The sequence below is a fragment of the Tupaia chinensis genome, unplaced genomic scaffold (genome assembly GCF_000334495.1).
Source record: "Tupaia chinensis unplaced genomic scaffold, TupChi_1.0 Scaffold000081_1, whole genome shotgun sequence".
NCBI classification, from domain to species: domain Eukaryota; kingdom Metazoa; phylum Chordata; class Mammalia; order Scandentia; family Tupaiidae; genus Tupaia; species Tupaia belangeri.
The window spans coordinates 7,798,137-7,815,616 of record NW_006159542.1 but is presented as its reverse complement, the minus strand read 5'-3'; the positions used below and the strand labels follow the sequence as shown (position 1 = coordinate 7,815,616).

The following is a 17,480-nucleotide window of genomic DNA, read 5'->3' as shown; positions in this document are numbered from 1 at the left end:
GATCCAGATAAGACTGGCTTGACCAAAACCGCACAGTTACTGATGGAGCTCAGATGAACTTTCTTTCCTGGGCAGCTCTTGACTGGCAGAGGGCTTAGTGTCCAGCCTGAACTCTAGATAAGCACAATCCATAGGGGACTCACCAGAGTACCAGATCACCAGATGCCATATGGAGTTAAAAAAAAAAAGAAGTTTATTGACAAGTGTATTTGGAAAAATGCTGCATTTTATATTACACATTACCTTCTCGGGACTTCCTAGTGACCCTTAGCATATCAATGGCTCTAGAAGTCCTATGTAGAGCACTGTGTTTGGTTTTGTTTGATCTAGTCTTTTCTAAATTATTCGATCACAGAAATAACCTCCATTACCCACTCCCCGCCCCCCCCAAACCCTATTTTGTTGAACTTGAAGTCTATCCTACTGAACTCATATCTATAGAAGCATACTTTGGAATGTTGTTTTGGCCAGTAAGGATTTGGGACTGAAAAGAACAAGGTTGACCAGTCAATCTGCCTCCTCCTGAGACTACGTCGTGTATCTCAACTGCCTCCTATCTTTAATATTTAGAAAAAATGACTAGGACAGAGAAGAGGATTCAGTCTTCGGAGCCAGATTTGTGTTTGACTCTTAACTCCAAATTATCCTAGATTTATGCCATAGGTCAACTCATCTGATCACTGGAACCTCAAACTTTCGAAAAATTTCAGCTTTTTGAAGGATTGCATGGAGACAATGCAAGCTAACATGTGGGTTTATTATAGGAATTACATGAACTCATAGTGGCTATCCATTTAAGCTTTGGAATTTGCAAAACATAAATTTGAATTTTGTTATGCCAAATACTGGCAATGTGACTTTATTTTTTTTATTTTATTTTAAAAAAGATTTACACCATAGGGCACATGCACTCACCACAGAGAGAGAGAGGGAAAGCGAGAAATCACTCCCGAAGGATGGTGACACTGCCGTCCCTTTCCCTCCATTCTCCTCTCAGGATTTTAGGCACTCACGCACAGGCACCCAGAATGATTTTCAGCTGGCAGATCTAGGACTCAGACTATGATCAGTCATGTGAGAGTCCAGTGCCTTCACCACTACATACCTGCTGGCCTGGCAATGTGACCTTAAAAAGAACTCAAACTCCCTGGGGCCTCAGTGTCATCTTCTACGTAGCAGGGACAATAAGAAAGCCCAATTTATGGTGGTGGTATACAAATTAAAACTCCCTGTATATCAAACACAAACACTGGATCTGGCATGTACAAATCATTTTAAAATGCTTGCCATTATTTTTAATGCATTAAAACCTAGTATTTCATCTCTACCTGAGATGGATGGGACCTGAAAAATGGGACTAACTGACAAGAAAAATAGCTTCCTGTCTGAGGATCATATAACTCTGTCATTCTGCCTCTGTACATCTCAAGAAACAGACAGCTGACACAACCCCAATGCAGGAGCATCTCAGTGGGTTGCATATTTATTTCTCTAATATTTTTTCATTAGTAGAGGTAAGTGTGGCAAGAGGAGGGTTTGGCTGGCTCTAAATGTCTTCTTCCTGTCACCCAGATTAACAAGCTGTTCTGTCAGGCTCTCATCATTCAGGGAAGAATGGCCTGAAAAGTGAAGTTTATCCTGACAAGGGAAATTAGGTGTCGTTTCTGTGATTTATAGAGCCATAGATTCAGCCGCACAATTTCATATATAGGAAATGGATCCTTGCCAGTTAGTATTTCTTCACTAAACTGGGGTGATCTGAGGTTGAAAATAAGAGGTGGGTTGAAGGAGGTCAGGGAATTAAATTTAGGATTTGGAGTGTGGCGCCCAAAGTCGATTCTGCTCCACTGCATTGTATCTGGGTGATCCTGGGTCACTATTTTCTCTGACCCTTCATTTACTCCTGTGTTCAGAATTACTGCGGACAGAAAAAAAATTGCTGCATCCTCAGGTTGTTGTCAATTTTTTTCATAGGAACTAAAAAGCAGATGCCCTAGCACCAGGCCTGGAAGAAGGAGGTGCCTAATAGGTGTCTATTCTAATTATCTCCCTTTTCCCTTTCTTCAAAACTTGTCAACGGTACACTCATTGTCTGTGTGACCTCCTCTGCACAGAGAATTTTATCTAACAGTAAATCAAATAGACTTCTTTTAGACAAGTTTTATGCTTCCAGCAAGATTAAGGAGAGAGTGCTGAGAGCCCTGAAGACTCCTTGGCCACATATATACACAACCTCCCTCACTATCAGCATCCCTCACTAGAGTGGTACATTGTTACGGTCAGTAAACCTGCATCGACACATCATTATCCAAAGTCCATAGCTTATATTAGGGTTCCCTTTCTATGAGTTTTGACCAACGTTTAATGACGTGTATCCACCATTATAGTATCATGCAGAATACTTTCACTCCTCTAAAAATCCTCTGTGATCTACTTGTCCTTCCTTTCTCCCTACTACTGGCAACCACTGATCCTTCTAGTGTCTCCATAGTTTTGCCTTTGGGCAGGCAATTTCAGTCACATATGTAAAGCAGAAAACTTTAAAGAGGATGGGAAAATTGTGGTGGACTTTTAGAAAAAGCAAAACCCAGGCACAAAGCAGAAGATTATCAGGAAGAACAACACAGTGATCTAAATATCCAATTTCAAGACATTAACATGTGATAAATAGGGGAGAAAGAGGATAAAGAGGGGACTTCGTGAGGTCACACAACAGATCAGTCAGAAAATGTTGGAGGGCTGATTCCATGGTGCCATGGTAATACATTTCTCAAGAGAAGCTGGATCCCGATTCAAACCACCGTTTGAATTCCTGACCCGCTTGGCCTAAAATACACTGGCCATGTACATGTATGAGTGTCCAAGATCTAGTTGGAAGACTGGGAGAATGGGATTGTTATGTGACCAGATCCTATGGAGGTTACTTCTCTCTCTCTCTCCATAAATATATATCTTTCTCTCTCTCTTGTTCTCACTTTTATGTATGCACACATGCATTTTATCATGAATAAAGACAAAATAATTTTGAAAAATGTTGTAATTTCCTGGGGTTCTCCTCTTTTACTCTGTTCATGTGCTATACCCATTTCTGGTAGGATTTTATTCACTCTTATGGCTTCTATTACATTGAATCATATGAAATTGCTGACTTTGGTCCATTCCTGTCTTATGGTTAAAAACATGCCAATAAATTATAAAGTGGTGGAAATAATATTTCTGAAAAATAAATTGGTTCCATCCAAGTGTTTATCTGGAAGATTTCTATTTCAAAGCATAGGTTTGCTTGTTTGAGTCAAATTTCTTGGGTTTCAGTCCTGATTTTTCTACTTACTAGCTGCGTGACTTTGGACACAAGTGTAAATGGACATAATAATCATACTTATCTCACAGGTTTGGGGGCAGTTTAATGAATTAACGTATCTAAAGCACTTAGGGTTGCTTTGAGGAGTAATACATGCAAAGTACTTAGAATAGCACATATCTTATTGTAAGCATCTAATAAATGTCAAGTGTTATTGCAAATAGCCTTTAGTTCAGTGAGGATCCTCCAGTTGCTATGATTGTAGGTTGATAGCATGAGCTTCAGGATTAAATGACTTGAATTCAGGTTAGCTGGATAACCTTGACCAGGCTACTTTACCCTTTTAACCCCAGTTTCTTCATCTGTAAAATGGAATTATAGTAGTAACTTAAAAATCTATCATACCATAAAGAAAAACAAATCTACCATACAAGGCTATTAGTAGGATTGGATGAGATCATACATACTAAGCATTTACCACACTCAGCAAATGCTGGTTTTTTTTTTTTCAATTTTAATTATTTTATATTTATTCACTGTATATCATTACAGCATACAAAATGAATTTTCCCATCTGGAGTACACTGTATTTTGACTCAATCCAAGGTATCACCATACATATTGTCTTCAACAGATAATTTTCCATTTTGTGTTTGTTAAATGTTTTCTCTCTTTCTTTTTTCCCCATTGATTCCCTCTCACCCGTCACCATTTCCCACCCTCCTCCCACACTGTTTCTGGTATCCACAGAAATGCTCTCCATGCCTTTATACCATCCAATATTTCAGTTTCTGCCATAGAGTACAGATGTTTTGTATATATTCAAAGGGAATATATAATGCCTCTCTTTCATAGTATGGTTTGCTTTTACTTATCGGTAACTGCTGTTACTATGTTCATTTCCCATTAACATAACAGAGCAGGCTGGTGGTGTGAACCTAGGATCAAAAGTAGGCAATCTGTGTTATGAATATTTCCTGCTTTGTGCTTTCTAGTCTGTGCAAAGTTGTAAAGCCATAAAGAAAAACAAATCTACCATACAAGGCTATTAGTAGGATTGGATGAGATCATACATACTAAGCATTTACCACACTCAGCAAATGCTGGTTTTTTTTTTTTCAATTTTAATTATTTTATATTTATTCACTGTATATCATTACAGCATACAAAATGAATTTTCCCATCTGGAGTACACTGTATTTTGACTCAATCCAAGGTATCACCATACATATTGTCTTCAACAGATAATTTTCCATTTTGTGTTTGTTAAATGTTTTCTCTCTTTCTTTTTTCCCCATTGATTCCCTCTCACCCGTCACCATTTCCCACCCTCCTCCCACACTGTTTCTGGTATCCACAGAAATGCTCTCCATGCCTTTATACCATCCAATATTTCAGTTTCTGCCATAGAGTACAGATGTTTTGTATATATTCAAAGGGAATATATAATGCCTCTCTTTCATAGTATGGTTTGCTTTTACTTATCGGTAACTGCTGTTACTATGTTCATTTCCCATTAACACAACAGAGCAGGCTGGTGGTGTGAACCTAGGATCAAAAGTAGGCAATCTGTGTTATGAATATTTCCTGCTTTGTGCTTTCTAGTCTGTGCAAAGTTGTAAAGGCCAGTGTTACTTCTCAGGATATTTCTAGACCTAAAATGCCAGGGATCCATGTCAGTGAATATGTCTACATGCACTTCAAAACTCTCCAGTTCCTGGGATATGAGTATAGTTTAAACTTTCTATTTCCCTTTGCTCAGCTACTCCCTAGTTTGTACCTCCTCCATGCAATCTTGAGGTGATTCATCATTCTGACCTCCCCTGTTCTCTCTCTAAATGTGTTCTCACACAGACTCCTCAATTACGCATTCATTGATTTACAACGGTATGACCAGTTCATGTCCTTCTCACTGTCGAGGCACATAGACATGTCTTAGATCGTTCCCATAGAATGGAGACTCTAGCTTCTGTTCTGTGTCCTACAGCTATCAGGGAAATGAGTTGGAATCTTCTATAGCTACTATGAAGGAGTATGCTGATGAATGGCAGGTGGACTAGGAAGATCGTGTCCCAGATCTCTGTTCCTGCTAATGTGAAAGCAGTGCCGTGATGTCCAGTTATTTCTTGTTACTTTTGTCGATCTTAGTCGTTCCTATCCAATAAAATTTAAGGTCAGCGTGAGATTGCAATTAGTCTCTTTACAAACCATATCTCCTTACAAGTCATGCCAACCACTGTCTCTGTTCTTGCTCTCTAAGACACTAGAAACTTCTTATTTTATACATTCAAACTAGCCAACAATTCCCACTCTCTTCTAGGCAGTAATCCTATTTGTTTCCAAAAGGGACTCTACCTCTATTATCTTTCTCAAAACTTCTTCGATGGCTTAAGATGTTTAATTTTTTATGGTGACCAATTGCATTTTTGTCATCTCTTCTGCTGGAATTGCACAAGAGCAATGACACAAGTTTAATCCCTGACAGAGTTTCCTGTACCAAATGCATGGAATCAAATACATATTTTGGGGACCCTACTGTATGTTCACCTTTTTCCTTGAAGCCGGGTATAAAAAGATGAGTCAGATACATGACCTTACCCTGGAGAAGTTTACAGTTAAAGGCAAGAAAGTCACATAAACAGGCGAATTGCAGGGGAGCATGAAAGGTGGAAAACTTGAAGGAGAGGAGAGAGACACAGAATCTCAAGGTGTGGCAGGGTCATGGTGGAATGGGGAGTGTCCTGGGATTCAACTAGGAAGAAGAAGGAATCAAAGTACTTTTCAGACCAAAGGTGCAGTATGAGAAAAAGTTTTTGAGTATGAAACAGTGGACTACTGTAATAGTTGGAATGTGCTGGATCACAGACTGGGGGAGCAACGGAGATAGTCTGGCAGAAGAACTATAGGCTGAAGAATAAAGAACTCTAAATGTCAGGTTAATAGTGGTTTTAGCCACAGGTGACAGAACTTCTTTATTTTTATTTTTATTTTTTGAGAGAGATTTTTGCTATAAGGTATGTGCTCTTGCTGGAGAGACAGAGAGACGGACAGAAAGAAATTATCTTCCAGGGATGATAACCATGCTGCAATCCCTTCCTCTCCATTGTCCTCTCAGGATTTTAGACATGCACCCACACATGCCTGGCATGAGTTTTAAGCTGCTGGGTTCATGACTTGAACTATGGTCAATGAGGTGGGAGTCCAGTGATGTAATCATTAGACCATCTACTAGTCCCAGATGATAGAACTTTTTAAGGGGTCCAAGCAAGAGGATAGAATAAGCAGTGATATTTTAGAAAGCTGCGAGAAGATGTTCTGAGGGAGTTAACATTGAAACTAGGAGACCATTGCAATTTCCTGTAGAAGAGGCATTACTAATTTACACCAGAAAGACAACAAAAGAATGAGGAAAAGGGTGAGGGGTTGGTTTGAGATATGTTATGAGGTAGAATGAGGACCCCTAACTGACCTTCAGTTTTTGGTTGGAGCACCAACTTGACATAGGAGATAAAAGTAATCTTGGGAAAGGAGAGGATCACCAGCACACACACATTTTCTATACTTTCACCATTTATAACTTGGTTTGCTTCATTCAGCATTTCATGTGAACTTTTAATTCAATTCAGCCAATATTGACTAACTGATGTCTTGTGCTAGGTACTGTGTGTTAGTCCCTAAAATGAAGCAGAGAATGAAAAATATAAGAGGTTATTTTGTCTTGAGAAAGCATTCCCCATCCTCTTTTAGTGTGAGTTGGGCAGCCACATGACCAAACTTATTATTACTATAGAGATAACAAAATCCATTCGGTCGAGTGAGGACATCATGGCATGTCTTTGTTGTCACACAGATCAGAACCTTCTAAATATCAAAAATAACTGACTTGGTGTCAGCACATGAAGTTAATGCTTAGTGTAAAAAACACAGTCACAAAAATATGGAATTTAAATTCATGGGCTTGGTGACATTCTATGTATCAATATATGGTCCCAAATACCTTAATCAAATACAGGGTATTTATTTAAAGTTTAAGATTCCTAAGATATTATCATAAATTTTAGAGCTATAAGGACCATTTCCCTTTGTATTCCCACAATCTCTTATGTGTGTTACATCATAGCATTTGAAGCATTGTAATTAGAAGTGTGTGTGTGTGTGTGTGTGTGTGTGTGTGTGTGTTGTCATTAAGCCATGAGTCCTTTGAAGTTAACAACTGGGTCTTCTTCATCCCCTTTCTTAACTTCAAGACAGCCCATGGTGTGAAATAGAAAGTTTGGTGAATGTTTATTGAATTTAATTAAACTTTCAAACATGTCTCTTTTGTCCCCTCAGTTTTTGGTTAGGGAAATTGAGGCTCAGAAAGAGTAATCAACTTCTACAAATTCAAATAGGAAAGTAACAATAGAGTTAGGAATAAATCTTAGTTTATTTTGATTGCTTAACATTTTTGTGGCTATTTCCCTCTTTGGCTCCAGCGTGGTCTGCTAGCTCACTATCCAGAAGTTGGAAGCAATTACAAGTTGTGGAAATGCAAATTCTGTTATGAAGAGCAATCGCCATGCAAATGTATCCCTGTATTAAGCACAGGATTTGTCTCTTCGGTCTCTCCACTGACTTAAAAGCCAGGAGTCAACAATGCTTCCAGTGTAAAGTTTTATTTTCCTCTGAGAACACACACACAAACAACAAATGCACGCATGCACGCACACATAAGCACATGACTCAGGCAGAGCAGCTGAAAGGATATTTTGGATGAAATCTTGGCATTTGTCGTTCCTATGTGACTTGGAAGGTCAAGGTTGCCAAGATTCAAATGGACTTCAATTCAAGTCCCCCTCTGCTCCAGCATACTTCTCTGTGAGTGGGGAAAGGGCACCTATTTCAAAGGATAAGTTTTAGTGTCAACTAAATTGAAGAATGGAGTAGTTTCATCATGAAGTTACTCTATTACCTTGGGCCAGGCAGCCAGCCTCTCAGGGCCACTGTACATCTGTAAAGCAGATTAGATTAGATTAGATGATTTACACAATACTGAGAAGTTGGAATATGCTGCAGTTCTCTTCCCCTGAGATCCCACTGGACTCCAGATGGAGTGTTGCAAGGACCTTAGACGTAAGGAATAAGTGACCCTGTGCTGCTGACACGATCCTGGCTTCTGCTGCCTTGAGAGGACTCCCTGTTTGATGTCAGCCTTTTATCAGAGTGTGTTTGTTCTTTATCTAGGCTTTGCCTGACCGTTCCACCAGTCTCCACTCTGTTCCTCAGGGTTTTGAGAAAGAGACAATGGGATTCAGAGATTCATAGGCAGGGTTTCTTCCCAAGAACTGCTTGAATGGTGAAATTCACAAAGTCCACAGGGACTTTCTGTTTTGTTTTCCACAAGCTCCTATTGATTATTACAAACACACACACACACACACACACACACATACACACACACACAAACACACACACACACACACACAGGCAAAAACAGAAACACATACACACACAAAACAGGATGTTCTTTCTCCTTCTATTGCTGGAGTCCAACACAATCTTACCATCTGTGTCACTTTCACCCATGACTCTGGATTTCACCATTTTGATAATTAAGCCTTCACTGTTGACTGGAGATGTTATAGAATCTTAAGTCATGAGCAGTTATAGATGATAATTTCACTAAAGTAGAATCAGCATATGGAGGGAGGAACGATCTGACAGTCAGTGTAACTTCTTGCTGCCTCATCTCATTTCTGTCCTCATGAGGACACCTACCCTCTGGGGTTGATAAGAGAGCAGACTTTTTTTTCTGCACAGGGTCTGGCACACAGTAGGGGCACTATGCCCACCATGGCAGAGTTGACCTGGCCTAGACGCTTCATATACAGATATTTTATGGAATATATTTGTACTAAAATATAGAAACTAAATTAGAGTAGACATCCTATATTTTCATTTTATTTTAATTACCAAAGAGTGTGTGTGTGCTTGCCAGAGAGAGACAGAGCAGGAAAAAGCACCCCCAAATGGTGAGTGGTCACTCAATACCTTTTCTCCCATTTCTTCATCCTGTCAGGATTTGGGGCATGCAGAGTGCCTGACATGTTTTTCAAGCCACTGGGGCTAGGATTCAAGTCATAATAGACCATGTGGAATCTGGCCCTCTTAACCAATAGGACATGAGGCTGGCCTTGGAATCCTGTATTTTTATTTACTGAATCTAGCAATACCACTTGGCTTTAATCCCCTGCTCTGTGTGATTGAACAGAAAATACCTGCACTTGGGAGGCACAGAGATCTGAGCTGGGATTCTGCTTTCACCATGTGCTTGTTTTGTGATTATGGAAAAATTACTTCACTACTTTTATTACTAGTTTTCTCATCTGTGAGGATCTCTACATCTTAGATCTGTTGTGAAGATTACATTTTTAAATTACCTAAAGCACCTTGCATTATATAATTGGGTGCTTCATGAATATTTTCTTTTATTATAATTATTTTTCATTTTTTTGGTTCACTACACTTACCTCAAGAGGAATGAGATCATTTGTTCATCCCTAGGATATGTGTAAGAATATATGGCAGGGATAATTGGAGTCTTCCTGTCAAAGTCTATAGGAGAAATGTGATGCAGACTTACTGGATAGCACTCTCAATACACATCTTGTTCTCTGGCTAGCTAAGGAGGAACAATCCAGACTCACTTTACACAAACATGCTGTACTTCAGTCTTTTGAACAATATAGGATGGAATATAACATCTGGATAATCCAGTATCCTTGCATATAGACAATATACATTTCATTTTTTTTTTTTTTTGGAGAGGTTTTTGCTATAGGGTGCATGCACTCGCCACAGTCAGAGAGAGACAGAGACAGAAAGCGAGAAATCGCCCCCCGGGGGGGTATGGCCACGCCGCAATCCCTTCTCCTCTGTTCTCCTCTCCGGATCTTGGGCACGCACGCACACATGCCCGGCGTGGGTTTTAAGCCACCGGGTCCAGGACTCGAACTGCGGTTGACTATGTGGGAGTCCAGCAACATAGCCATTATGCTAACTGCTGGTCCCAATGTACATTTCATTTTAAAAAGCATGTAGAAAGTAAGAAATACACAAGAAGAGAAAGTGATGATGACACAGGTGGTGACACACCAGTAAAATGTGATGCTCTGCAAGGTGACCAACATGGGATGACTCTTGATTTCCTTCCAGGGACCTCCCTGAGCATATTAGGCACATGTGTGCCTGTGATCTCAAGTTGGCTGCAGCTGGGGCTGAATTGTGACATCAAGACCCTGTTGGGAGTGCTCTCTCCTTCTGTCTTTCTCATTCAGGAAAGAAATAAGTAAATAAACTTAAAAATATAAAAAGGGGACTGGCCCATGGTTTAGTGCCATGCACAGGAAGCCAGATCCCACATGGTCATCTGCAGTTCACAGCTCATCCTAGCTTGAAAAATATGCTGTGCCTGTGTGCATGTGTATCCAAATCCTGATGAGATGGAGAAATGGAAGACAAAGGATTGTAGTGTAACCACTGTTACATGTGATGGAGGGTGAGGGAGGTGCTCCTCATCTAATGAATATGTGTGCCCATTGGCAATTAAAAAAAAGAGAGAGAGAGAGATAAAGAGAAAGAAAGAGGAAAAGAAAGAAAGAAAGAAATCACAGGGAGCTGGCAAAGTTTAGACCTGTCCAGGTAGTAGGAGATCAACCATCTCCGGAATCCTTGCAATGTATAGCTGTCATACATTCTGAATTCTCAGTGCCTTGAAATATCAGTGTGTACAGAGTGGTGCTCAAGCATCAGGAACACATTGAAGGTACTACCTGAGCCCAGGGGAGGGAAAGAGAAGGTAAGACTTGAGACCCAGCTCTAGCAGAACTGAAGAAATGCCTTGCACAAATTCTCTTAATTGCCTATGATAATGATCAGATTTTGAGTGTTCATTTATTTACTAAATAAAGACTAGATAGCTGTGCTAGTTCTTGTGGGAATACACAGGTGAATAGTCTCTGGCTTCTGTTTTTGGTTGGATCACTGTCTTTTGGATGAGACAGACGAGGAAATGTGATGATAGGTATGGTCTAGTGTACCATGGTGCCCAGAAGAGGAGTCTAGTTCCAGGCTTAAGAAAGTCAGGATGGGCTTTCCAGAGAAAGGAGTGTTTCATCTGATCCCCAAAGAGTGAATTGGAGTACAAGGGCAGGAATATTCCAGCCAGACAACAAATGTGCTATAAAAAAAAAAAATGACAATGAAGCACATGGTAGTTAAATAAACATTGGGCATCATTTAGAGCAATGGTCAGCAAACTTTGCCTCAGAGTTCCAATCTAGCTTGCTGCCTGTCACTGTAAATAGTTTTATCAGAACACAACCCAGCCAGAGGACAAATATGCTATAAAAAAAAAAATGACAATGAAGCAGATGGTAGTTAAATAAACATTGGGCATCATTTAGAGCAATGGTCAGCAAACTTTGCCTCAGAGTTCCAATCTAGCTTGCTGCCTGTCACTGTAAATAGTTTTATCAGAACACAACCAGGTCCATTTATTTAAAGTATTGCCCATGCCATTTTCATGCAACAAAGCCAAAATTAAGTAATTGTAGCAAGACTCCCTCCTGGACACAAAGCCAAAAATATTTACTGTCTGGCCCTTTACAGAAACAGTTTGTTATCTCCTGATTTAGAGCACACTTCATATAAACAGAAATTCACTGCTGGTGGAAGTGTTAGTGGTTGCATATGAATAGATGACTCTGCAAAGAAATTTGGAAGAATGGTGAGAGATGAGCCTGAGGAGGGGGTCAGAAGGTAGAACCAGGAGTTTAGACTTTATCCTGAGGACTGTGGGAAGCCTCTGAAGATTCTCAAGCAGGGCTGTGAGATGACCAGGCTTTGATGAGAACGGTATCACCATGTGTTTGCGAGAACAGGCTCTGGAGCCAAACCGCCTTGGATCAGATCCCAGCTCTGTCACTTACTAGCTGTGAACCTCAGGCAAGTTACTTGTTTTCTATGTGCCTGAGTTTTCCAATTCGTAAAATGGAAAATGATAATAATATGATCATCTATCATATGTGTTTGTTGTAAAAGACTGAATAGGTAAACACAGTTAGAGTGCCAGGCCCAGGGGACGTTCTCAATGGATACTGTCACTATTGTGTCTCAATGATCATCCTGGCTGCTACATAGGGAATGCCTTGGGATGGGAGGGTCTTGTGGTAGAGTGCTAAAGGTTTAAGCCAGAGATGGTGTCCTGTGTCTAGGATGTTTGCACTGAAGCCTTGGCTACCTTCATGCCATAGCACCTCTACCCTCAGTCTCACCACCACTGTCATCATCGTCTCTTCTGTCCTCCTTTATTCCAGGCCTTCAAGAGTGCACTGATGAGTTCCTACTGGTGCTCAGGGAAAGGGGATGTGATCGATGACTGGTGCAGGTGTGACCTCAGCGCCTTTGATGCCAGTGGGCTCCCCAACTGCAGCCCCCTTCCGCAGCCAGTGTACGTATGTATGGCCCCTCTCCCTTTGGCTACCCCTTTTCATGGCCTCACACTCCTGTCCTGTCAGCCAGGCCATATCTTGCTTCTGTTTCCAGAGCACCTAAACATATCTCTGAAGTCTCTGGGGCCTACCTCCTTCTTTAAGAAAGGTGGGGGTTTTGAAAGAACAGAAACACAGTGTGGGGTAGATGCTGATATTTCAGTAATACCACTCAGTCTGTCACCATTCCTTCCTTCATTCATTCATCCAGCAAAGATTGACCAATAGGCCAAGCAACTATGTCTTTCTCAATTTCTGTGTCAGGCACTGGAGCAACAGTCCCCAACTTGCTATCTGACCTTGTTCAAACCATTTCTCTTTTATCGGCCTTAATTTCTCCATTTTGTCAAACAAAGGAATTGCACTTCGGTATTTCTAAGGACGTTTCAGTTATATGTAACCTTCAGTCATTCTGCTTTTTCTTGCTTTATGTAAGGACTCATTCCAGGATTTTTGCACTTTTAGAGAGAATATTTACTTAAGGATATTAAAGAGTTGACTGATACATCGGAGGATTGAAGGAATGGCAGAAGGTTTGAAAGCCTCGTGTGTTTTAAGACACAGCTAATTTTATCAGAAATGAGTCATCATTGAGAATATAGTTTAAATAAATGCAAAAGTAATCAGCTTCCATTGAGCACAGGTTGTGTGCATGAATTTGTTTACAGAATTTCAGCTGCATCTTGAAAGGTGGTTCCTCTTATCCCCATTTTATATATGAAGAAACAGAGATCATGAGAGGTGAAATAACTTGCTTAAAGGCATGCAAGGTAGTGGATGGAATCAGGATTGGAGCAAAGGATGAAACCTGTGTTTCAGTTTGGTATGTGTGTACTCTTTTGGGCCCCAGCTGGTGCTGGCTGGCAAACAAGAAACTTTCCCTGTCATTTCCTATAGGCTGCGGCTGTCGCCAACAGTGGAGCCCTCCAGCACCGTGGTCTCTTTAGAGTGGGTGGATGTTCAGCCAGCTATTGGGACCAAGGTATCTGACTATATTCTGCAGCACAAGAAAGTGGACGAATATACAGACACAGACCTGTACACAGGTGGGTACATGACTTCCCATTTTGTCACAATAGTATGGCAGAGGAGGAAAACTGAACTTTTTTAGTATATATGGAGACTTGATGTCATTTGGTTTGGGAAGGCATTTGGGAGGTTTCATTGTGTAGTGATTTTTCAGTCCTTGTTCTTGTGGGCGTTTTTTGTATGATTTTGAGCAAGGAAAGATAACATGTTGTAGTTGGCAATTTTCTGATTCTCTGAGTTGAAACTTCAAAATCATTTATCAAAGGGTCAGTTGATTCCCAAAAGGAATTACTTTATTCTAAAAGGTCTACAGGTTTCATGTGTGAAGACTTCAGTTTGTGAAAATATTATCTCTGGGACAGAGATGAGGAAATTCAGATAATAGCCTTTTCTAGTGAGATATACTGAGATAGTCTTCATTAACTTGTGCCAGGGAAGAGAGAATTGGAAAGGATTCAAGCATGCAGTATTTGAGAAAGGTGACTTTTAGGAAGGCTATCTTTGATTGCAACTGTGATTATCTCTTGAGTTCTTCTTCTTTTTTTTCCCCCAAAGGAGAAAATATCTTGTATTGATAAAACTTACACTTAAGAAGATGTTAAACATGAAGTGTAAGACATAAAAAAAAACTTTGCAAAATAAGTAATCATACCACTGCATTAAAAGAATATACCATAATCAAAGCATACAAAGAATAATCTTACTACAACTCAATACATAAACCGGTTAGAAAATAATACTATTTTACAAGAGACATCTAAGGACCATATTGAAACATCTACTGCAAATATCATGCTTAGTGATAAAACATTTTGCATTTTCACTGATGTTCAAAATAAGATATGCATACTTGTTCTCATATCTAGTCTTAACCTTGGTTCTTCTAGCCAATACAATGAGTTTAGTTAAATATTGAAAATAATTAGTGAAACCCATTCATTTTAGATGTCTTTGACAAAAACAAATACATTAGTAAATTTAAAAATTTTTATTTCTTTTTATTTCAATTTCTTTTATACATTCAATCACATGTTACATAGCTTACAAAGTGAATATTCCAACATGTGTACATTTCTCACCAGTCCAGTTGACAGTACTATAAAGTTATCTTCAATAGATATTAATCTATTTCTTTGTCCCATAAATGCCTTGCCTCTCTATTTTTCTCCTTAATGTCCTTCCTCAGACTCTGATCCTTCACCTGCATTCTTCCCACACTGTATCTGGTATTCACAAACATTTACTAAGTTTCTATAACCTTTAGTCATTCAGTTTGGCCATAGAGTGCAGACACTTGGTACATATTAAGCGGAGACATACAATGTCTCTCCTTCATAGCCTGGCTTGCTTCACTCAGCAGTAAATCTTCCATATTCATCTACTTTCTGTCAAAAGCCAGGGTCGTGTTTTTTTATGGCTGAAGAGTATTCCATAGAGTATATGTGCCACAGTTTTTCAATCCATTCATCTGTACGGGGCATTTGGGTTGGTTCCATGTCTTAGAAATTGTGAATAATGCCGCAATAAACATCGATGTGCAAGCACTTTTCCAACTGAGAATTCTATCCTTTGGGTAGATACCAAGGAATGGGATTGCTGGATCTTATGGTAATTCTATTTGTAGATCTTTGAGGAACCTCTAAATTGTTTTTCACAGAGGCTGGACCAACTTACATTCCCATGAGCCATGTAGGAGAGTTCCCCTTGCACCACACCTCTGCCAGCACTTATCATTTTTTGTTTTTCTAATCTTTGTCATTCTGACTGGGGTTAGGTGGTATCTCATTGTGATTTTAATCTGCATCTCCCTTGCAATGAGGGATGTTGAGCATTTTTTCATATGCCTTTTGACTATTCATATGTCTTCATGAGAGATTTTTTTTTTCAACTCATTTTCTCATCTTTTACTAGGGTTAATCATCTTTTTTGGGGACAGCCGCTTGAGTTTCTTGTGTAGTCTGATTATCACCCCCTTATCTGACTCATAGTTTACAAAAATATTTTCCCATTCTGAGGGCTGTCACACTAATTAGTGTGTCTTTTGCCATGCAGAAACTTCTTAATCTGATGTAATACTACTTGTCTATTTTTGGGATTATTCTCTGAGTTCTTCTAAATCCCTGACACTTCCAAGAAGCTAAGTATTCATCTGCGATCTATGCTGGGGACTTACATTTATTTTCTCTCTGTACAGATTTTCATTCATTAAATTCATTCAGTGTTTTTATTTATTTATTTGTGTGTGTGTGTGTGTGTGTTTCCAGCCAGAAAACATTAAGTGTGTATCTATTCCTGTGCCAGGCAGTTAGCTAGGTGCTTTGTTTAGCTTCTCCCTGAATCCTTACAATATTAAAAATGTTGATTTATTGTGCCCATTTCACAGATTAGAAGATTGAAACTAACTAAAGGTTATCTAGGTATTTCCTCGAGTTCAAAATTTTTATTTTGAGCTGAAACTGGATTATTGAAAGAATTAAATAAGTATAATTACAAAATCAAGGAGAAAAGATGACTTGCCTGTCTGATTCATGATTTATTTTAATCATGGTTGAATTTTTACAACCTACCGTAAAGTCTGGCACACAAATATTTGTTAAATGAACGAATAATGAATGAGTTGAAAGTGCCTTGATTTTTTCTTTTCTTTTTCTGTCCGCTCTCTTCACTCTTTTTCTACTTTTCCCACTTTCTGCTCTGGGCTATTTTTGCTTTGCTTTCTCTGGAATTGAAAAGAAAGTGGTAAACTAAGTCTGTGAATGTTAAATAGATCACAAGAGAAAGGTCCACATTATAGATGATAGGAGAAACTTAATTAGCAAGTGCTTGGTATACTGGGCTGGATATGGCTTGTTCAATATTGTTGGCTCAAGGGGCTAGGACACTTTCACAGAGGGCCTAACCATGGAATGGAAATGATGTGACTGACTTTGCTCATCTTTCATGCTTTGCTTATTCTCTCTTCTTTTTAAATTTAAATTTCATTATTTTTTTTTATACATTGCATTGCTATACATCATTTGGCTTGCAAAGAGAATTTACTCAACATGAAATACACCTCAGACCAGTTCAGTTGAGAGTTGTTGCATGTGTGTTCGTACAAATCTGTATGAGTATGTGTGTTTGTGTGCAAGTTTGCCTGCATGTATGTTTGTATTCACTGGCTTGCATTTTTACTTTTATGTCAGTGAGATATTCCAGAGTCTATGAATGGATGAGTATGTATTTTTTGTGCATCTGTGTCTTTATAGAGTGCTATTTGATAAGAGCAGAGGTTCGTAAAGCACAGATTACCAAGGGGAATGAAAGTCCTCCATGTGGCCAGTCACACTATAACCATACTTCCTCCTATATATACAGCATGCCCTTCTTTTCAGAAGTTAAAACAAGAACAACCGTGTAAAGTCATCTGGGTCAGTCAGTGGCATGGTAGGTAGTTAAGACAGACAGCTGGATCCCACATAGCAGAGTCTCTGATTCGAGTCTCAGACTTGGTAGCTTGGAAAACACACCAGGCACTTGTGTGTTTGTGCCCAACATCCTGAAAGAAGAAATGGAAGAAAAGGGATTGCAGTGTGATAATCCCCCATTGAGGGGTAGGATGCTTCCACACTTTCCCTCTC

General features: G+C 39.5%; 1 protein-coding gene across 2 annotated transcripts in view; it reads left to right on the top strand.

Annotated features, from left to right (window-relative positions):
* Window positions 1-17,480, top strand: part of ASTN2 (astrotactin 2) — a 442,922-nt gene that overhangs the window by 234,603 nt on the left and 190,839 nt on the right. For both annotated transcript variants that reach the window (XM_006142794.3, XM_006142795.3), the window contains 2 exons: window positions 12,658-12,791; window positions 13,729-13,877. In XM_006142794.3, coding sequence (XP_006142856.1) covers window positions 12,658-12,791; window positions 13,729-13,877 — 283 coding nt within the window. The remainder of the gene's footprint in view (window positions 1-12,657; window positions 12,792-13,728; window positions 13,878-17,480) is intronic.